We start from the raw sequence: 22,681 nt of genomic DNA on the forward strand, positions 1-22,681 counted from the left end.
TAATAGAATCCATCTCATCATCTATTGCTTCTTTCCAAAATGCAACATCTTGAGATTTCATTGCATCATCATATGTTTTAGATCTTCTTCAATGCTAAAACAGTGACATGTAATCTCATTTAGAACCCTCAACTAGGTAAAGCTAAAAAGCATTACTAAATGACTTAGCATGTGATTCATTTGAATCAGGTACAATTTCCTTTGCAATTCCATTGGATTAGTAGTCATACCCTTTGGTTTAGGTAAGGATGAGCATTTGGACCAGGGAACCGATTGGAATCGGTATCAGAACCGGAACCCGATGGAACCAGTCGGGTCAAGACCGAGATGATATTCTTATGGGTTTTTTGAACCGAGGATCGGTAGGAATCGAAACCAGTAGAACCGGACGCGGTCCAACCGACAAAAACCGAAACCGTATGTTGTTATTTCTTGATGACTGGTTCCAACATTGAAGACATGGCAAGAACCGGTAGAACCGACGGTCCGGTTCGGTTCGGTTCTTAATTTCGGCCGACTTCGGTTCCCGGAACGGGTTCGGTTTGGGCCGGTTTCAGCCGGATCGGTTCCTTGCTCATCCCTGGGTTTAGGTATGGATAAAAAATAATTCTCATCATATTCAATGAAGATACAATCAAGTTTCTTTCATCCAAAGTTTTCATCTTTGGTTCAGTCAGTCTTACAACTGCCCGACAACCCCCAAACTTTAAGATTCCCAAGTTTGGTTTCCTTTTGTACTAAAGTTCATATGAAGTTATCTTGCTCTTGTTGTTTGGAACTCTATTTAGAAGATAACAAGTTGTTAGCATAACTTCTCCCTAAAATCCATCACTTAAACCTGAATATGACAACCTAGAGGTCATCATTTCCTTTAAGAAATCTCATTTTGTTGAAGAGTATATAGAATTGTTATTTAACATAATGGAAATAACCAAGATCATAATACTTTGTTAAAAGCTCTGCCCTTTGCACCCCACTAGGGGCGCTGTCCCTTGGAATCTCATACCTAGGGGTGCTGCTCCGGATTCCTAAGTAAATAGAACTTAACCTATCCTTGTTCATTGAGGTCATTCATCAATTATTCTCTACTCATGCCACTTCACTCATACAGGGGTCTAACTCATCATGCACTTCTACCTTTAGCGCTATAAACTTCAGTCAAAAACTTTGGCTTCATTGATTTTGGAAATGTTACAAAAACAAAAATCAATTTTTAATGAGCATAAATCGGTGAACATGAATAGAAAAAGAATATGATGAGAGGACTGCCAGGTAGAGAGAGTGAAAAAGGAGACAAGGAGTGATGAAGCCACCTAAAACAACCATTAGCAGAGGAGCCAAGGGCAGATGACATCGATATGTTTCTCTCTGTTTGGCATACACAAGCACACATGCAAATGGAATGAATGCAGTAGTGTATTTATAAGTCAGAGAACTGGAATCAGTGGTTGATAACAAGGCATTTGCATTAGAACATAGACTGGATGATAATGATGCTTTGGTAATCGAACTGGTAGATCCAAAAAGATTCATAGTATGTTACATAAACCGAAATACTTTATTTATCATCCAATATTGGCAATGTACTCTTATCATTTTTTCAAAACTACCAATTTTTTGAATATTGATAAACTGCAATGGCTACAATTTACCAAAAAAGTAGAAGGGTAAAGTCGTGTTGCTATTATAAGCAAAATGTTAAGAGGTTCCATATTTTGATGCTACAGCTGCTACTGCAATTTCATGTAGTTAAAAGCATCGGATGGTGGAAGTGTAGATGATGATGTTAAAACATAAATGCTAACTTAAGGAAAGTCAAAGGAACCACAGACAAACATTAAAACTCAAATAGCGAATTGGTCTTATATTGCAATATCCAAAACACAGAAAAAGATGAAATAAACCTTGTTCAAGCGAACATACAAAACTGAGTTTAGATTCACTAAAAAATCTGATACCAAATAAATAATCCAACTTAAGCAACAGCATCTAGAAAAGCTCTCCCAGGCTGGCGATTTGCAAGGGGTCCATGACATCCAAGAAGCTGCAATGTAAATTACAAGATTACCCATCAGTAACTGTTATAACAAAACTCAACTACAATTAAAAAGGTCTGATATGATTAAGCCATTAAAGACATCGGAGAAATGAGAAATACATACCTTAGCGTTAACACCATCAGACATGATTCTGTTCTCAGATTTCCATTGCACATAATCAGTTCGGCTAAACTTGGTGAATCCCCTGAAATCAACACAAAAAAAGATTAGAAAAACATTTAATAGTAAAGAATTATTCATTCAACAAAGAGTAAAATGTGAAAAATGGGATTTGGAAAAATAATTTTAAATTTATACCATTTCCTGCTGACAATGATCTTTTGACGACCAGGGAACTTGAACTTAGCACGACGAAGTGCCTCCTGGGCATGCTGACTGTTACCATCCTTGCATCGAACAGAAAGAAGAACTTGACCGATGCTAACACGGGCACATACACCCTGTGGTTTCCCAAAAGCACCTCTCATACCAGTTTGGAGTCTATCAGCTCCAGCACACGAAAGCATCTTGTTGATACGCAACACATGGAAAGGATGAACCCTAACCCTCAAATGGAAAGCATCCTTTCCTGCAAACTTGGTCATATACTTATTGCAGGCAATACGTGCAGCTTCAAGTGCCTCACTGGAGACGTTTTCCTTCTCCCAACTGACCAAATGAACACAGAAAGGGAATTCATCGACTCCCTTCTTCTTCATGCCAACATCATAGATCCTGATTTTTGGATCAGGAACACCACGGCAGTATCGGGATTTGGGATAGGGCTTGTTCTTGATCTGCCTGTAACACCTAGCGGGTCCTGAGTGATACAATTATTATCTGTCAGGATGAAATCTTACACAATAGACATATCAGATTATTTAATTTCTCAAACAATGAAGATCATCAACACTAATTCGCTATCAACAAAGCAGCTCAACAAACAACCTTGAAACAATCCATTTCCGAGGCATATATCGTATGTTACAAAAGATGATTAACTGTCCTAACAAAGTTCAAATTTATGGAATCGATCAAACGTACTCGGACTCGTGGTTTGTCCAGATCGAAATAATAATATAAAAACATAATAGATGAAATCAACGACAGGAAATTAATTTTAGATAGCTCAAACTGCAACGATTAGCAAAAAGGAATGAATCAATTGAGGAGAAAACGTACTTCTTCCCATTGCTGATTTTTCTTCAAGAGATATGCTGCGCAATATCGGACACAAAACCCTAATTAGGTTACGATGAAATAGCGTTTATATAGTTGTTTTATGGGCCTGATGGGCTTACGTATGCTGATTCGTCGTTGGCGTGCTGAATTGGGTTGGTGGTGATTATGGGCTTCTAGAAGTGTAACCCAATCCAAGACACGTTCTTCGACACCGACTATTGTAAAATATGTATTGACAGGTTGAATTTGGCAACTCAAAATAGAAGCGCGTAGTTCCGTTATCTGTGACCTTGTTATTTTCAAGATTTATCTGAGGGCATTTTTGTAAAAAGCATTTTTCTTCTTTAATATTATTTATCGATCAAAAAAGAAGTATACAAATTTAGGTTATGCCTTTATTATTCAAGTCAAAATTACATAATTTGGATGAGTTCGTCAAAATACGTTAATCCCGTATAAAGTATTTATGCGTTTAGTCCTTATTATTTTATGTTTTATGTGGTGGATTATTTGGTTTTATTTTATTGTATAATCGTTTGATGTTACTATTTTATCATTTTCAGATTTATTAGTCTTTGGGAGCGGATCGTAGTTTGACTGCACTCTTTGCCATATAGGAAGGGGAACACCACCTCCCTTATGCGGCCTTTGGTGTCTTCTTCTCCTTTTAGCCGCGTCTTCTGATTGGTGGTCAGTAGATTTGATGGTTTGAAACAATTAAAAAATTCAATTTTTTTTTTATAACTTTTCCTATATATAACCTATCTTTTTTTTTTTACCAAACATCACTCGAATTTCTTTATCTTTCATCATATTTTTTTCAAAAACTTTCAATATACTTTCAATAATCCAAACAACCAAAAACACCCAATAGAAACACTCATGCCCCAAAACTTTTGTATGATCAACCACTTTGTAAGTTTAAGTTTTTTAGTTTTTTTTCTAAGTTTTTAGATTTTTTTTAATGTTATGTTATGTTTTCTTTAAATAATGTAATGTAATGTATTTTAATTTTTAAGTGATGAAATGTTATGTTTTTAATGAAAATTAAAGTTTTTATTTAAATTAAATTGTTAACAAAAATGCGACATCATTCCTTGGGTGTGGCAATGAGCCACACTTTTGTGGTAAAAGTAGGTGTGACGCTTACGTGACAGAGAAAGAAGTGTGATTTCTGTGACACTATTCTCTCTAGTCTTATACATTTGAAAACTATTTTTAGTTAAATAATAATAATAATAATAATAATAATGATAATAATAATAATAATAATAATAAAGCTTAACCTCAACCACCTAATTCTAAAACCCATTCATCTCTTCAACCACCCTATTACCACTATCTCCACTCTACCATCATCACCACCTTTAGTCGTTTCTCAAAGAACCAACAACTACCACCCTCGATGAAGGGTTTTAGATTTCGATGAACCAATCCTAATAAATGAGAAAGGTTTCAGGGCTCGATTTTTGGGTATGAACACCCACAAACAACACGATTTTCATGAAAGATGGTTGATGGATAGGTTAGAGAATAGGAATAGAGAGAAATATGTTGAGTTTTAGGTGGCAGACCAAATATGTTAGGTTATGGCGTTGGCAGACCATATTTGTAGTAGGGTGTGATGGTGGTGGACCAAACGTTTTTCCGAAGGTCTTTTTCCAAATTCCATTTGTGATGTTTTTTTAGATGGTCATCTGGTGGTGGCGGTGGTTGTTGGTGAGGAAGACGAAGGTGAGCGGTGTTTGTCTTCACTGTTGGAGATGATGGAAGGGGGGATAAAGAGTAATCTTTAATTGATGCAAAATAGGATGAAGAGTAGGGGAATAAGAATTGGGGTATGGTAGGGTGGGGTTTAAGGTATATTGGGGTGGGTTTAAGTTTAGAAAGGTAGCATAGATGTCTTCATAGATATACTTAATCAATATGTTTAATCACATAACTTTGGATCCTATTATATACACATTGGTCTATCTATATTTTAGAGTTTACTATCCCTATTTTAGGTCTACTTTTTCATCACTCTTCCCAATAATGATTAAAAAAATACTTTTTAATCAAATATCATTATTATAATAATAATAATTAAGTAATGATTATTAGTTTAATTTTAATTAATAATTATAATATAAATAAATAATTATTACCACATTTCAATGTCATTTATTTGTTTTGGATTAGTTTTGTAAAAAAAACTGTATTTTCATATTCCAATTTAGACAATATATCGTTGAAAAAGAAATCCAAAATCTCGAAAACATGTTCAAAATCAACAAAATGTAATATATAGAAAATAATATAATATTTATAGTATTTTGCTGAAATTTTGACAAAAAAAATATAAAACTTATCAATAATAAAGTAGATAATGATAATCATACAAAACCTATAACACTACACATTTATAATTTAGGGACACTGACTTAAAATAGTAATTTATTTTTTGATTTGTACATATTTGGTCACTGATTTTTTTTGTCCAAATTTAACCTTTTAATTTATTAAACTGCACATATAAAGTTCTTATGACCGCTCCAAGTTAGCCGGAAAAAATGACATAATATGATAATATATTGCTCATTTTGTACGCATTTAGTAATTAATATTTTTTTGTTTCAAAATAAGTCATTTTTGTTTTAATACTCATTCAGTACTTATGAATGCTTTATTTAGGTTTTTCTAACAACATCTTACGTGGGTCAAACTTGATGGGGTGTTTAGGTTTGTTGATGATTATGTCCATCGTGATCTCGATTGCTTGGTTGCATAGGTCTTGTAGTTTGGATTAGGTTTTGTTTTCTGAACGTCGTAACTTCTTCATACAATATTAAATTTTAATAATCTTTATATCCACGTGTTCGGCTTTTTAGTATACTACAACTTTCGTTAAGATCACTCCCATTAAAATGTAATATATTTTTACTTATGATTTCATAAAAAAAAAAAACATTCATACATTCATCCATAAAAACCGTATGGATATAAAGATCGTAAGTAAATATATATTACTTTTTAACAGGAGTAGTCCAAATAAAAGTTGTATTAGACTAAAATACGAACGCATTATTGCAAATATCGTTAAAATTTGAGATCGTATGAAGAATTTATGATGTTCACACATGACCTAAGCAACCAAGTAGTTGAGATCGTGATGAATATAAGCATCAAAAGCTCCAAACACATGATTAATGATTGTCTCACGTAATATGTCATGAGAAGAACTTAAAGAAATTATTCATAAATATTTAATGAGTACAAAAAAATGACTTATTTTGCAACAAAAAAAATATTAAGGATTAAATGTGTAAAAAATATTAAAAACTAAATGTGTACAGAGTGAGAGATATATTGCTCTATTAAGTTATTTTCACCAGCTAACTTGGTGTAACCGGTCATAAGGACTGAATTTGTACAATTTATCAAGTTAAAGGGGTAAATGTGGACGAAAAAAAAACTCAATAACTAAATGTATAAAAATCAAAAAATATATTGTCATTTTAAATCATTATTCCTATAATTTATGCGAAGAAAAATAATTTTAGCAAACAATTGGTTCAAATTAGAACAAACTGCAAATTATATATCTCAAATTTGAAATGGCCTCACTTTGGGAAATATATAAAAGTTGGATCATTTACATTAACTCAATTAATAATATAAATGTAATTATTATATTTATTATAATAAAAATAAAATAAAATACTTAAGAGAGAGAGAATAAGAAGAAGAAGAAAAAGAAAAGATAATGAAAATTATTTTTTTGGAAAACAATGTAACTAAATTCAATGAGAATGATTAGCTAATAATTATGATTTTTAAATATGCATATTTGGCTGTAGAAAAAAAAACTTTTTTATGTATCAAGTTTGAAACAATTGTTTTATCTTTGTGTTTATGAAAAGTATTGAAAGCATTGTGTTATTCTTTAATCTTTTAATGAAACCTAATGAATATTTTGTTGCATTCCTGTTTAAATTTATTAATTAATGTTCATGTTATAAAAAATGTTATAATTACAAACTTAAAAGAATTTTTATTTATGTTATAATAACAAACCTAAAGAATGTATGATTTTTTTTAACGACAAGCATATATTAAGAAAAGCTAGCCAAGGGCTAAGAGGTACAAAATGTTCCAAGAACAAAACAAACAAAGCAACATAAAACAACAAGGAAACGAAAAAGAAAAATTAACTACATCCTGCAATAGCACTCCAAGTTGGGTCGCAACACCACTCGATCCATCGTAGATTTTGTCCTTTTCGATTCCACACATTGATCCAAAGGTACGAATGTGCTTGTACCTCATATGTCAGTGCCGATTTTGATAAGGAGTTTGAGTTCAGGGCATGAGTCTTGCTATTTCTAAATCTCCAAATTACCCATAAGAAAACCAACATTATAGCCTCTTTAACCACCTTCAGCCTTTGATGTCCTCCTAGCTAGAGGTGGCAATCGTGACGTGTTGTGTCGAAACACTAAACGGGTTGAAAGTGCTTGATCCTAACCCAACCCATTTAATTAACGTGTCGTGTCGTGTCAACCCGTTTATTTTCGTGTCGAGTTTGTGTCAGTTTTCGGGTTAGGGCTATACCTTGAAATATGTCGTGTCATTTGAGGTTAAAAGATTGAGCATGTTGAAAGAGTAGGAGTTATGTAGGCGGAGAGGAAAAACTAATAGTTTGGAGGCATAATAGATGAAGTCATAGCAAGTTCAGATGACAAAATCAAACGAATGGGAGTTGGAGAGGCGGATGAAAAGGTCGCGAGGATGTGAGAGTGGTGAAAGAGACCGAGTAGTTTGGGAGAGAATGAAAAAAATGAAATTAAGTCTTGATCTAATTGGCTACGTCATTTCAACATTACAAAACGACTCAATTCGAAGGTTTTCTTTTACTTATGGTTATGGTTTTGTATCTTTCTAGTTTATTTAAATAATTCAAAAAATTTGCAAATAAATAAACAGGTCATTTTCGAGTCATATTCGAGTTGAAATTCTCAACCCTAACCTTACCCGTTTAATTTTCGTGTCGTGCCGTGTCAACCCGTTTATTTAAACGTGTTGAAATATCTTACCCAAACCCGTTTTTTCGTGTCGGGTTTCGTGTCGTGTCAATATTTGCCACCTCTACTCCTAGCAAGTCTTTACAATCTAACAACTCTCTACAAGAGTTAGGAGAGAGTTCCAATAACCGCCACCAACTGCATGCCTGCAACCAAACTTCCTTTGAGATCGGGCATCCCACAAAGATGCGATCTACCGTTTCTGGGGCTTCATGGCACATCGGACACAAATCTGAAGAGCTGATGCCAAGCTTGAAAAGGTTCTCCATGCATGGAAGTCTACCCTGGCAGACTCGCCAAGCTAGAATGTTTATCTTACCCGGCACCAGTAGGTTCCATATCCATCTGTCATTACTATGAGGCAAGACCATGTTATCAATATGATTTCGCAGTGAAGAAACAGAATATCCCCCCCCCCCCCCCCCCCCCGAAGGATCAAGTGACCATGACCATTTAGATGAGCCATCTACATTTAATATATTCTGGAAGTAATTTAAGAATGGCACCTGTTCCTTTTCTAACGATGTTGGCAGGCTTGCAATTGAACCCCAACAACTGTTTCTTCTTTTTGTGGCCATAGGACGAGACACTCCTCCATCGGGTCCATGAATGACTTTAATCACCAAAGCCCATATGCTTTCAGGCTGTTTTCTGAAACACCACCACCATTTTCCCAAAAGAGCAAGATTTTGTGCCTTTAAGCTGCCAACACCGAGCCCACCTCTTTCTTTAGCTGCGAGAATCTTGTCCCAAGCTACCCAGGCCATTTTCCTTGATTCCACGCAGCCTACCCAAAAAAACTTCATCCGAATTCTTTCAAGACTTTTAATCACCTTTGCAGGTGCCTTGTATATAGAAAAGTAAAATGAGCCAAGACTACTTAGAACAACTTTGCATAGGGTCAATCTACCCCCAAACGACAAGGTGGAAGCTTTCCATCTAGATAGTTTCGCCTGAAATTTTTCAATGATAGGTTTCCGTGGGTTACTCAAGCCATAGAAGCACCAACTGGAAGACCTAAGTACGTAAAAGAGTTTGCTACAAACATAGACATACTTGTTAATAAATAGTGATATTTGAACCAAATGGTTTTTGACTTATCGGTATCAAAGTGTTTAAAAATGTATTCCTCCTTTAAGGGGCTGAGGGTTCAAGTCATGTCGTGGACAATCGACTAGTCATGAGTATGATTTAGTGGATGTGTGTTAGGCGTTGAAAAGAAAATACTATCATTTGAAAGAATTTTCTTTGTTGAATTTAACCATTAAATGCCTAACACCATGTTCTTGAGTTTTTAGGGTAAGTCGTTCTTGAGTTTTTTTTAAAACTTGTTGGTATGGGATCAAAAACGACGTGGAGGGGCTTGTGGTTTATTCTTACGATATGTTTGGCAAAATAGTTATAAAAAATGTTTGGCAAAATAGTTGATAAACTAGCATAGAATAAGTAAAATAACATAAAAACATGTAGAAGATTGAAGTTTTTTATAATTAGTAAATGGTATATTTGAAAGAATTTTTTTAAAAATTTGATAAGTTTGTTAAAACACTAGTCTAAATAGTTTTCTTTTTTTTTTAAACTATTTTTCGGTTTGAACGACAACTTTAAAACCCTCAGGAAAAAAAAAAAAAAAAACAAAGTTCTGGCTGCGAAACATATCCTTGGTGTAATTGGTAAGATCAATATTCATAAAATCCAGTGGATAAATATTGTTGTCATGACATTATTTTTCTCTTAAAGAAATGGTCATGAAGTTTTTAGATCAATATGATTTCATTTTATGAAGAGACGTAGACATATGAAGGTTTGTAAATGCAAATGTTTGAACTCACAAGGAGGTTGATTTATTTCCCTGGCGTAGCTTTGTTTTAACTCAAAACTTAAACTCGTAAGAAAAACCAATGTAAAGAAGATAATACAATAACAAATTAGACTAGACATGACTCAACTAAATGATGTTTTTGGACATGAATTTTCAATGTACAATCACACCAAAAGTACATGTTTAATTAGTGTTTCAATGATTTTTTTCATAAAACATGTCAAAACTATTGAATGCCAAGCAAAACCACTCTAACTTACATATCAAAATTCAAGCAAAACCGCATGGTGTATACTTTATACATAGATTAGAAAGCAGAAAACAGAACAGTATTCCAAATATTCTACAAAATAAACATTTCTTAGAAAAGACTAGTTTATGCATCTTCCTTACACACTATTTACCCTTTTTTCTTGTTACCCGAAAACAAAAGCCACAATTCAAACTCAACTACACTAACATACACCAGTAAAATCAGACGAAAAGGGATTCTCATCTAGGTGATATGGTGGGGATAACACCACTAGAAAGATCATTCCCTGAGATATCTGAGGAAACCAGAAACATGTTCTTTGTTAATGATGAACACTGAGAAGACACAGGTTCGGAGTCAATGGTCCTGGGGTCAAGATCTAACATCATTTGCCATATGTTTTCAATTTCCCTAACAACTTCAGCCATCGATGGTCTCCCATCCGTGTCTTCACAACAACAATTGAGGGCCAAAGTTGCAAACTTTTCAACACATTCAGGCGGATAAGATCCCATATTTGCATCAACAACCGAGTATATCTTGCCAGATTGATACGCAATATTAACCTGATATACAACCAAATCAAAACAAAGATAATTCTGATTTTTGATTTAGTCTACTCAACGTCTCAACTCTCATTCCAACACAAATATTACCTCTCGAACAATGTTCTTGCCATGTGTGATTGGGTGCATCCCTGTCAAGAGTTCGAGAAAAACAACACCAAGGCTATAAACATCACTTTTATCAGTTAGGTTATGTGTCAGGAAATACTCGGGATCAAGGTAGCCCTGTAAAAGAAAACCGGGTTCCCATTGTCAAACCAAACCCTCTATCATGTATGAACGTGAGAGGAAGTCAACATATAAGTTGATGCTTACAGGAGTGCCCTTAACAACTGTCGACACATGACCGGGGGCAATTCCGGAAATGTCAATTACAGGAGCGAGTCTTGAAAGACCAAAATCAGCAACTTTTGCTACGAGTTTTGAGTCGAGTAAGATGTTTGTGGCCTTAATGTCGCGATGAAATATTGGAGGGTTAGCTTCGGTATGAAGGTAGAGAATGCCCTTTGCTGAATGCAATGCGATTCTTAATCTCATAGCAAAACTCAATGATTCTTTATATTTTCCTGTAACTAGTCAACCAAAACACATAGTCTTGTCGTTATCAGATAAGGAAGTTTATTAAGACAGGCATACCTGATAAGTGATCTCTGAGAGTGCCAGTAGACATGAACTCATAAACCAACATCTGCAATACACAAGTTATATGTAATTTGTGATGATGATTAAAGGACAAAAAGTTAATTTACCTGATCGCCTTCTTCATCGCAGAATCCAAGCAAAGAAACCAGATTTCTATGATGTAATCTCGACAGTAATTCTATTTCCGTTAGAAACTCATGTTCACCCTGTAGTGATCCCTCCTGGGCTCGTTTAATGGCGACAACTGTCCCATCAGTGAGCACGCCTTTATACACCTTTCCATACCCACCATGCCCGACTTCGCTGCCAACATCGAAGTTGTTTGTAGCGTGTTTCATTTCTTCAAACGTGAAGCTTTTCACTCCTTCGATTTTAATGGATGCCCTAGAAACTGCACAAAGATGTTTAGATCGAGTATCGGGTATGTACACCGAAACATGATTAGTGAATCCACAAGTTTACTCACCACGGCTTCTTCCTGACACTGCATCGTACCTCTTCCGATGCGATCGTAAGATATAAGCTGACACGAACGCAGAGACCAAAACCGCACCTACAATCGCCCCTACCACGATGCCTGCAACTGCACCTTTGCTTATACCAGAAGAGGGTGAAGTGGTAGGAAAGTCTGCAATTAAGATGAGTATTAACAAACTTGACGATATCTAATGGTTAGGGTTATAGATCGAAGACGAACAATTTTTATATGGATCCGATAGTGTGAAATTGAGAAGCTCGTATGGTCCATAGAATTTGTTATATGGAATTTCCCATTGTGTGAACAAGCTTCGAATCCGGAGTACTTCGCTCCTATTGAAGACATTAGAACCAGGTACTGTATACACCGGAAAAAGCTTTAGATACATTCCAAGTCGAGGACCTTTTTGCCATTCGTAGGTGAGATCAAGTTGAAAATGATTGATTTCAAGACCAGAGGTTAGGTAGACCTCGAATGGATAGAAATATGTCTCAAAATAGGAGAATCCAGGACTCTTCAACCGAAACCCAACAAGCAGTGGTGCAGCACAGAAGCAAGGAGTAGGAGAGCCTGGAGCATATTCAAAGTTATTTGGGCATGATTCTGGTGGACATTTGTCAGTTGAGTTTGATGGAATGCTCTGCAGATGACTGACTAATGTGGTTAAAGATTCACAGAATTGTGCCAAGCTGGCATTGGAGCATGCCGGATTCCCTTGAAGACTGCAGAAATTTTAGAAACATAAAAGCCTGAAAGTCTTGTTGTGTGAATATACATACAATTAGCAAGAAATTAAGGAACCTAAGGGTGACATTTGGAGGGAGGTTAAGGCTGCCTGAAACGCCTGAAAACCTGTTATTTTTCACATCCCTGGAAGATACCACCAGAGAAGACATGTGAGTTCCGAGAAAGAATTAGAGCAGATAAAAAGGGAGAGGGATGTTCATGTTCGAGGTCTTACACTGTAAGTTTTTTGGTTGAATTGAAAGTCTTATTTTGCCAAATATTGGATGGAACTATGCCATTTAATGAATTGTTGGAAAGAGACCTGCAGGAAAATAGTTTCAAATAAATGTGTACATCAATCCATAATATTTTCTAAAAGAAAGGTTAAAGAATCCTCACAATCTTTGTAGATTAGGAAGGCCTGAAAAGATGGGAGGAATTGTTCCAGTAAGCTGATTCCTTGACAGATCGCTGCACAGTTTTATCACATGAAATTATAAGAATCCAAAGTCCAAACACAAAGACACAAAGTAGATCACGAATAGACTCTATAAAACTTACATTGTTGTGATATCATGAGAAAGATTCACGGGTGGTATGGATCCATTAAGATTGTTATCACTCAGGTCTCTGAAATATATAAATTGTCATCAAACTAACAGCTTAAAAAAGACTTTACTCCAAAACATTCAAGATTTATTTCATAATTACATATAAGTAAGATGCGGTATCCTGCTAAGATCAGGGATTGGTCCTTGCAAGTTGCAATTCCTAAAACTCCTGCAACATCAAAGGTAATCTTGGATTAGAGTGTTATGTATTGAATTAATTCATCATTATTAAAGTTTATTAAAACTTAAACTACACTTACAACTTGGCCAGTTGAAGCATGTTGCCATAAGAGGAAGGTATGCTTCCTTCAAAGTGGTTGTTGTCAAATTGACTACCAAAGAAAGTAGAATGAACTCCTTCATCTTATGATTTGACCAAAACAATTTTTTTTTAAAAAAAAAAAAAGCAATATAGTAAAGAATTAAAGCATACAGTATAATTAGGTATGGTGGTTTACTGAGCTCAGGAGGAAGATAGCCTGATAAGTTGTTATTGTCAAGAAGCCTGCAACATTTGTCCATGTCAGCAAATGCCATTGCACTCAAAAGTCAAAACTTGAGTAAATTCAAAGAATAAACTTACAGGTGAACAACATTTGGCAATCTAGATAGCTCAGGAGGAATTTGACCACTAAGTGAGTTATTGTTCATATGACTACAAACTCACATATGATACTACTAATAGTCATCATAAAAGAAATCAGGAAATAAAAATATAGGAACAAATAATAATAAAATTACAAGTGCTTTGTGTTGTTCAGTTTTGAAAATGAGACTGGTATTGGTCCAGATATGTGGTTCTGATCGATTTGTATGCGGTTCAAATTGGTGAGATTCCCAATCTCTTCTGGCAAGGAGCCTGTTAGATTGTTTCCATTTAAGAGCCTGCATGCATTATCATAGTTACAAATTACCATAAATAGTTCAATATCTAATTAATTAATTAAACAGGAAAAAAGAAATGAAGTTACAAGAATTTCAAGGATGTAAGTTGGCCTATCTCTTTTGGTATACTCCCACCTATGTTGTTCCACATGACATCCCTTTAAGATCAAGAACAAATATGTTATATGCATACAAAAATATTATCAAGAAAAAGGAAACAATGGTGAAATTTGGAACTTGGCTCACAATATTTGCATATAAGATAATCGCCTTATTTCTGGAGATAAAGTTCCAGAAAGATTGAGATTCAGTAGTTGCCTACAAAAATCATACCAGGACTTATTGTGGCTTTAAAACTTCTAGTTACAATCATATAAATTGGAGAATTAATATCTTACAGTTCTCGAAGATGAAGATAACCATCGTCTAGGGTTTTGTTGAAGCACAAGACTCCGGTCCAATTTGATACACATGGATCTCCACGCCTCCAGTTCCTAAGCTTACTGTTTGGATCGATAAAGCTTTGCCTAATAGCCCTCAGTGTTGTCACTGCAAATAAAATCACAAGTTTATCATGTGTATTGAGTAATCAATCCCTCTTCTTTCCAAAATAAGTATTTGATAAAATAGAGGCCTTTGTAATGAACAAAAACTCCTCCAAATACATGAAAACAAAGCAGTTTACCTTCATCAGGATGAGTAGATTGACTATCTGCAAAAACAAGCAACAAACTCATGGTCCAGACAAATCTGAACCATGAAACCCATACTTTGGATATCACCAGTGTGTTGAAAGGACACCAATTACTTGTACAGATATCTAAACCATCCACCTGAGTTCAACAAGACAACAATTATATTCCAAAGTTCATTATGACTATTTCCACATGCAATAATTCCAAACAAGGACTTGATAATAACAATCTTAAAACCAGTAAAGTTACCGCTTCAAATAGACATTTGATCAAATGGGTTGTGTTCATACGGTTTTGTGCCGAATAAAAAGAATTCCATTACCCATTGTTCACATGGGTACGAGTATAATTAGTCATTCACAATTAAGAGGGTGGTTGAGCCGTTGAGGGTTCTGTGTGATTGCGCAGGCCTCATTAAATGTTCTTCAGTAACCATTTGTGGCCTTGTAGATGTTTGATGATGGGAAGAAAAGAAGATAAGAAGGAAAAACTTTGAACCAGTGACGATTGTAAGCTGAATAGCTGATGCAGATGAGCATGGTGACGGCTGTAGCCTTTCTTTCTCGATTTTACTGTGCATTTTTAACTAAGAAAATGCAAGAATACTTCGATCAGATGTTGGGTTGAAGGTTCTTTTCTCCTATCAAAAACCAAGATGGTGTTCGCAATATTTGACTCTTTTACTGCCTACCGCGTTGACACGTGTCCCATACATGCTTTGCCGAGGATTTCAAGAATGCCCCATAATTTAGCAAATTATCCTTTTAGCTTTTTTACATAGGATGAAGGCTTTGTATCAAATTTTGATCCCGAATTTGTACCATACTAAAACCGGTATCAAATTTAAAAATATAAACGGTATTAGAATTTCAAATTCATAAAATTCTAGATTCGGTGCCGTCTGTATCAGTACTAGTACCGAAAACTAATATCATTCCTGGTAGTGATGATGTTAATTTGGTTCGGTATTCGGGATTGACTTTTGATCAAATTCGATTTTTGGAAAATCGGGAACGGTACAGATCGGTATTGGTTCCTTCCACAACCCGCAATCAGCTTCTTCTGATAGTACCATTGTTGCTTGTAATCGTCCCCAACACTATCGTCTACATTCTCCCTCATCCCGCTGTCGATATCCTCTGCCTTAATAACCAAATACAATCATAACATAAAACGCTTCTTTGATTTTAAAAGATGAAAAATAAGATAATAATAATAGTTATAAATATGTATGTTAGTAGTTGTCTATAAACTAAAAATAAATGAATTACATCCCTTTCAAACCGGAGGAAGTATTAGCAACTTTGTCACACCTTTTTCTACCACATCATTTTTGTGACAATAGATTAACAACTTCAAAACTTAAAAACCGAAAAATACGTGACTAATAAGAATTACATGAAATCGTACGTCCGAAAATTGGTTGTCCAAACAATCTTAGGGTTCCACGTACGTATCAATATGATCAACATTACAAATATGTTCCACCAAGTCACTATGAAGATTGTGATGGACTTCAACATTATATATCGCCACTCTTCTTGCCATGTATTCTTCGCTAGTGATTGTGTCGTTAGAATGATTTCATTTTCATCGTAGTCACATCGGTCTTTCCACATCCTTCATCGCTCTTTCCCAAGCTTTCTTAATTTTTTTTCCCTTTTATTATCATTAGGACATGCCAATGATTTAACAAACCCTCGGAGAAGATGATGGATGAGGTGGAGTTTGACCCCTCTCGGCTACACTCCTTCGAGTTTTAGGCTGTTAGGAGCGGTGTTGAGGTCACCAACACCACCTCAGCCAAAAGCCTCTCCACCACCAATGATAGATAGTGGGGTGCGGAGTGGAGGAGAAGCTGAAAGAGATGAGAGAGTGTGGCAAGAAAGGAGAGAGAAGTTGCAAGCTGTTGAGATGGGGTGTCGAGCCTAACATGTCGAGTTGGCGGAACGGTTTTGCCAAGGTGACTTAGCTCCTGCCAATGCCACTCGGCTAGCCTGCGCACCACCTTTTTTTCTTTCACATAGATAAAACTAAAAACATAACCCTGAGAAACCGGTCAATTTTATATTATTTATTGTTTCGACAAAATTGATATCTTGCCTCGACATTTGCTATGTATATTTTTGTATGGTGACCATAAAAACACGATGAAATATTGTCCAGCGACTGAATGTAATATATAACATTAACAATCATGTAAGAAAACCAAAAAGTTAGTAATTTATGAAGGCACTCCTGTAACTCTCTAAAACCATACTTTACAGAACCAAATCCTAACATGGTATATACATATAAACTAGACAAAAGAAAACAATATTACAATTTTCAAGTAGTATACACGATAAATAGTTCCTAAAGAAGAGATATCTCCTTCATGTAGTATATGCAGATATATCTTCCTTAAAACACTATTTACTGTGTCTACAATTTACATACACTATTGTGGACACAACATAAAATAATACATTGTTTTGTTTGTTCATCTAGGTGCAATGGTGGGGACAACACCGCTAACAAGGTCACTCCCCGAGATATCTGAAGAAACATAAGGGTGGTTCTTTGTGGTAGAAGATGAAGACTGAGAAGAAGGCGCATTTGCATTCTTCCCCGCTTCGATATCAATGGAATTCATGATTCTTGAGTCGGATTCCGGCATCATTTGTCGAATATTTTCCAGTTCCCGAACAACTTCCGCCATCGATGGTCGTTCATCCGTGTCCTCCTTACAGCATTTCAGGGCCAATGTCACAAATTTTTCCACACATTCAGACGGATAAGATCCCATTTTTTCATCAATCACTGAGAATATCATCCCCGATCGATACGCAATATTAACCTAATAAATAGATCTCAATGTTATCACAAAAATCAAGTGTGGTAAGAATCAAATTAATTAATCACTTACCTCTCGGACGATGTTCTTCCCATGTGTGATTGGGTGCATTCCCGTTAACAGTTCAAGAAAAACAACACCCAAACTATAGACGTCGCTTTTATCTGTTAGTTTATGAGTCAGGAAATATTCAGGATCAAGATACCCCTGCCATGCAAAAATAAAACCATTTAATTAAGTTTCAAATACCAGTACCCTAAACCATTCTTTACTTGATTTGAATTTTGAGCTTAAAAGTCAAACTGTGTTACCGGAGTTCCCTTGACAACTGTTGATACATGACCAGGGACAACACCTTCCAGGTCAGCAACCGGAGCTAGTCTTGAAAGTCCAAAATCAGCAACTTTTGCAACAAGTTTTGAGTCGAGCAAGATGTTTGTGGCCTTAATATCTCTATGGAATATTGGAGGATCAGCTTCAGAATGTAGGTAAAGAATGCCCTTTGCAGACCCCAATGCAATTCTCAATCTCATCCCAAAACTCAACGATTCTTTATACTTTCCTGTAACTAGTCAATGCAAGATACATCAGTTCCCTTTTTATCTCTTTCAATATTCAATATAAAGTAAAGACTCATCGTGTTTAAAAATACCTGATAAGTGATCTCTGAGAGTGCCATTAGGCATGAACTCGTAAACCAACATCTGCAATGCACAAATCTTATATATGTATCTTTAATGTAAAGACGACTAAAGGACAAAAAGGTAATTTACCTGCTCGCCTTCTTCATCACAGAATCCAAGCAAAGAAACCAGATTTCTATGATGTAACCTAGACAACAGCTCTATTTCTGTGAGAAACTCCTTTTCCCCTTGTAGTGATCCCTCCTGGGCTCGTTTAATGGCGACAACTGTCCCATCAGTGAAGACGCCTTTATACACCTTTCCATACCCACCCTGCCCAACTTCACTTCCAACATCGAAATTGTTTGTAGCATGTTTCATTTCACTGTAACTGAAGCTTTTCACTCCTTCAATTTTAAGTGACGCCCTTGAAACTGCGTAAAATATCATTTGGAGTTTGGATCCAGGAGCATCAGAATCAGATGATGAATTTTGACTTCAATAGTCATACTAGAGAAATTAACTCACCATGACGTTTTCTTGAAACTGCGTGGTACTTTCTCCGTTGCAATTTTAGGATATAAAGTGCTATGAACACAGAGGCTAAAACCGCACCTACAATTGCCCCTACCACGATTCCCGCAACAGCACCCTTGCTTATACCAGAAGACGAGGGGGGAGGGGGAATAACTGCGATTAAAACGAGTATTGAACTATTAATAACAAGAATATAATCAAGATTAAAGAATTCGTAAGATTAGGGTTTAGGAGACGAACAATCTTCGTAAGGACCAACTAGTGTGAAATTGAGAAGCTCGTAAGGTCCAAAAATTTCGCTATCTGGAATTTTCCATTGCGTGAACAAGCTTCGGATCCTGAGGATTTCGCTCCTATTGAAGATATTGGAATTAGGTGTGGGTGAATACACAGGAAAAATCTTCAAATACATCTGTAATCGAGGACCCTTTTGCCATTCATAAGTAAGGTCAAGTTGAAAATGGTTTATTTCAAGACCCGTGGTTAAATACACCTCAAATGAGTAGAAATATGGTAGAAAATCTGAGAATCCGGGACTCTTTAATCGATAATCAATAAGCAATGGTGCAGCACAGAAGCAACGAGTAGGAGAGCCTGGAGCATATTCATAGTCAGATGGGCATGATTGAGGGGGACAATTGTCGGTTGAGTTCGAAGGAACGCTCTGTAGATGACTGACTAATGCAATTGGACGAGAGTTACAGAATTCCACACTGATGCTGGCATTTGTGCATGCAGGATTCCCTTGAAGGCTGAAAATATTTATACAAGTTTTTTCATGTCCCATAAATTTATGATCAATAAATACCCAAACATGACATGAATATGTAGTTAGTGAACCTAAGGGTGACATTTGGAGGGAGGGTAAGGCTGCCTGAGATGCCTGAAAGCCTATTGTTTTGCATATCCCTGCAGTATCAGAGAAGATGTGAATTTAGAGCAAGATTATACCTTTCTTTTTTACTATTTGAATGTTTTATTCAAACAGATCTTACAAGGTAAGTGATTCAGTCGAATTCAAAGTCCTGTTTTGCCAAATGTTGGATGGAACTGAGCCATTCAATGAATTGTTGAAAAGAGCCCTGCAGTGGAAATGGTTTCAGATAAGTGTGTTCTTGCTTCATACATCATAATTGTAAATAACAGCCATAAATATTGGTGTCCTTAAAGTTGTAATCATGAAGGACACCCAAATAGTAATTAGTAAAAATTGCATTTACAAGAAGCAAAAAGAAAGGTTAAAAGAATCCTCACAGTCTTTGTAGGTTAGGAAGGCCTGAAAAGCTGGGAGGAATTGTTCCAGTAAGCTGATTCCTTGACAGATCTCTGCATAGTTTTTTTTCATATGAAATGAGATTGTTTGTTGTATAAGAATCCGGAACAACACCCTGTAAAAGATCAAGTGTTCTTACATTGTTGTGATATCATCAGAAAGATTCATGGGTGGTATGGACCCATTAAGATTGTTATTGCTCAGGTCTCTGAAATGTACAACTCTCATCAAACTAACAACTTAAAAAAAAAAAAAATTTTTTTTGCCAGATATCATCATATTTCAAAACATCCAACAAGTATTCCATACTTACATATAAGCAAGATTGGATATCCTGCTAAGATCAGGGATTGGTCCCTGCAAGGTGCAATTCCTTAAACTCCTGCAACACCCAAAAATTATCACAAACTTGCAAAAAATCCTATCTAAGTGAATATGTGGAAAATGAAATTAGACTTACAACTTCAACAACTTAAGCATGTTGCCATAAGAGGGAGGTATGTTTCCTTCAAAGTGGTTGTTGTCAAGTTGACTGCCAACAGAAGGAAAGAAAGGACTGATTATATATAGTTTTATACAACAAAACATATAAGGCTTATATAAGCATACAAACATGTGCAAAAAAAAAAAACATGAATCTAGTAAAGAAAGAAAGCATACAGTATAAGCAGGTTTGGCAGTTCACTGAGCTGAGGAGGAAGAGAGCCTGATAAGTTGTTATTATCAAGAAGCCTGCAACAAACGTCCATGTCAGCAAATGCCAATGCACATGAAGTTAAGAAACTCAAAGCATAAACTTACATGTGAACAAGTGATGGTAATCTTGATAGCTCAGGAGGAATTTGTCCACTAAGTGAGTTGTTGTTCATATGGCTGCATAAAAATCAGATAAAAATAAGAAACTAAAAATATAATATCAAGGAAAGGATGAGTACTTACAAGTGCTTTGTCTGGTTCAAGTTTGCAAATGACACAGGTATTGAACCAGATATGTGATTTTGATCAATTTGTATTCGATCCAGATTAGGGAGATAACCAATCTCTTCTGGCAAGGATCCTGTTAGTTGATTTCCATTCAAGAGCCTGCATGTAAATTAACAATAATTTTCACTTGTGTTCACATTTAAATCCAAGAAGAAATCAACTTACAAGAGTTCCAAATTTGTAAGTTGGCCTATCTCTTTTGGTATACTCCCAACTATGTTGTTCCACATGACATCCCTTTAAAATTAAGAGTAAATATGCATAAGAAAATCAAAATACTATAAGAAAGAAAGTAATGATGATGATGATGATGATGATGATGATGATGATGATGATATTAGGAATTTGGCTCACAATATTTCCATATAAGAGAAGCGCCCGAGGGCTGGAGATAAAGTTCCTCCAAGGTCGAGATTCAGTAGTTGGCTGCAAAAATTGTACACAGAATTATTTTTAAATGAATTAAAAATTAAATTATCAAGGGTGTGCTATCTTACAGTTCTCTGACATGAAGATAGCTGTCGTCTAGGGTTCTGTTGAAGCACAAAACCCCAGTCCAATTTGATGAACATGGATCTCCACGATTCCAGTTGCTCAGACGATTGCCTGGATCGCTAAAGCTATCCCTAATAAGCTGCAGTGCTGTCACTGCACATTAATTTACAAGATTATCATGAGTAAATCCACCTTCAATACTAAAGTTTATCATCATAATTCGTAATCAATAATCTCACAATTAATTAAGAATTACCTTCGGCAGGATGAGTAGATTGACAATCTGTAACAACAAGCAACAAACTCATGGCCCAGAACACTCTGAACAGTAAAAACCTTGAGTCGGACATCCCGAGAATGTTGAGTGGACACAATCCCCAAATATTGCTTAAAAGTTAACACTTGTACTTATCCAAATATCCAAACTATCCACCTGAGCCGAAACAAGACAACAGGTTAAAATTCCAAATCTCAATTAGATCCCTTCCACATACAATAACTCCAAACACGAGCTCAAAAATTAGATTCTCAAAACCAGCAAATTTACCACTTCGAAGAGGCATTTAATCGAACGGTTTCCGTGCAAAAAGTTATATGCCAAAGGCGAATATAATTTCCTTACACTGTGTTCACATGGGCACGCCTGTAAATACCGTTGACAAATTATTAGGGTGGTTGACAGGTCTGTGTAATTAGGCGAACCTTGTTGAATCTTCTTTGGTAAACTTGGGTGGGTGTTGATTTTGAGAAGAGAAGAGGTAAAAAAAAGGAGAAAGCTTGAACTGGTAAACGTTTGTAAGCTGATGCAGATGAAGTTGATGACGTATTCAGCCATTGAAAGTAACTGCGATTTTTTAATAAGAACGCGTACGAGTGCTACGATTTTTGGGTGAAATGTTCTGCTTCTCCTCAAAGAAACCAAGATGGCATTCGCCAACATTGACTTTTGTGTTCCGATGGACTGACTTCTT

At 35.8% G+C, this 22,681-nt stretch overlaps 3 protein-coding genes across 5 annotated transcripts; all 3 read right to left on the minus strand.

Moving 5' to 3' along the window:
* Positions 1-1,837: 1,837 nt before the first annotated feature.
* LOC145015481 (large ribosomal subunit protein uL16-like) lies at positions 1,838-3,318 on the minus strand. Its single transcript, XM_078973958.1, has 4 exons — positions 3,222-3,318; positions 2,358-2,859; positions 2,163-2,244; positions 1,838-2,044 (listed from the first exon to the last, which is right to left on the minus strand). Exons 1-4 carry the CDS (start codon positions 3,229-3,231, stop codon positions 1,976-1,978), a joined length of 663 nt encoding a protein of 220 aa, XP_078830084.1. The 5' UTR covers positions 3,232-3,318; the 3' UTR covers positions 1,838-1,975.
* Positions 3,319-10,375: 7,057 nt separating this feature from the next.
* Positions 10,376-15,598, minus strand: LOC145014643 (putative LRR receptor-like serine/threonine-protein kinase At1g06840). 2 transcript variants are annotated; one of them, XM_078973064.1, is made up of 21 exons: positions 15,212-15,598; positions 14,953-15,100; positions 14,666-14,816; positions 14,514-14,585; positions 14,354-14,425; positions 14,124-14,267; positions 13,966-14,037; positions 13,816-13,887; positions 13,643-13,714; positions 13,483-13,551; positions 13,333-13,401; positions 13,171-13,242; positions 13,007-13,093; positions 12,847-12,915; positions 12,265-12,767; positions 12,034-12,195; positions 11,675-11,958; positions 11,562-11,613; positions 11,241-11,491; positions 11,016-11,150; positions 10,376-10,925 (listed from the first exon to the last, which is right to left on the minus strand). In XM_078973064.1, the coding sequence occupies exons 1-21, from the start codon at positions 15,248-15,250 to the stop codon at positions 10,599-10,601; spliced, it is 2,922 nt and encodes a 973-aa protein (XP_078829190.1). In that variant the 5' UTR covers positions 15,251-15,598; the 3' UTR covers positions 10,376-10,598. The 2 variants fall into 2 exon arrangements, with proteins under 2 accessions (XP_078829190.1, XP_078829189.1); XM_078973063.1 differs by having other exon boundaries at positions 11,241-11,497.
* A 1,564-nt stretch (positions 15,599-17,162) lies between these two features.
* On the minus strand, positions 17,163-22,681 carry LOC145014021 (putative LRR receptor-like serine/threonine-protein kinase At1g06840). 2 transcript variants are annotated; one of them, XM_078972375.1, is made up of 21 exons: positions 22,258-22,681; positions 21,967-22,143; positions 21,713-21,863; positions 21,570-21,641; positions 21,381-21,452; positions 21,171-21,314; positions 21,033-21,104; positions 20,892-20,963; positions 20,692-20,763; positions 20,545-20,613; positions 20,371-20,439; positions 20,213-20,284; positions 19,954-20,040; positions 19,799-19,867; positions 19,199-19,710; positions 18,950-19,111; positions 18,572-18,855; positions 18,451-18,502; positions 18,110-18,360; positions 17,871-18,005; positions 17,163-17,801 (listed from the first exon to the last, which is right to left on the minus strand). In XM_078972375.1, exons 2-21 carry the CDS (start codon positions 22,058-22,060, stop codon positions 17,445-17,447), a joined length of 2,868 nt encoding a protein of 955 aa, XP_078828501.1. In that variant the 5' UTR covers positions 22,061-22,143; positions 22,258-22,681; the 3' UTR covers positions 17,163-17,444. The 2 variants fall into 2 exon arrangements, with proteins under 2 accessions (XP_078828501.1, XP_078828500.1); XM_078972374.1 differs by having other exon boundaries at positions 18,110-18,366; positions 22,258-22,676.

This window comes from Lactuca saligna, chromosome 9, assembly GCF_052625555.1.
Source record: "Lactuca saligna cultivar CGN05327 chromosome 9, ASM5262555v1, whole genome shotgun sequence".
In the NCBI taxonomy this organism is placed as follows: domain Eukaryota; kingdom Viridiplantae; phylum Streptophyta; class Magnoliopsida; order Asterales; family Asteraceae; genus Lactuca; species Lactuca saligna.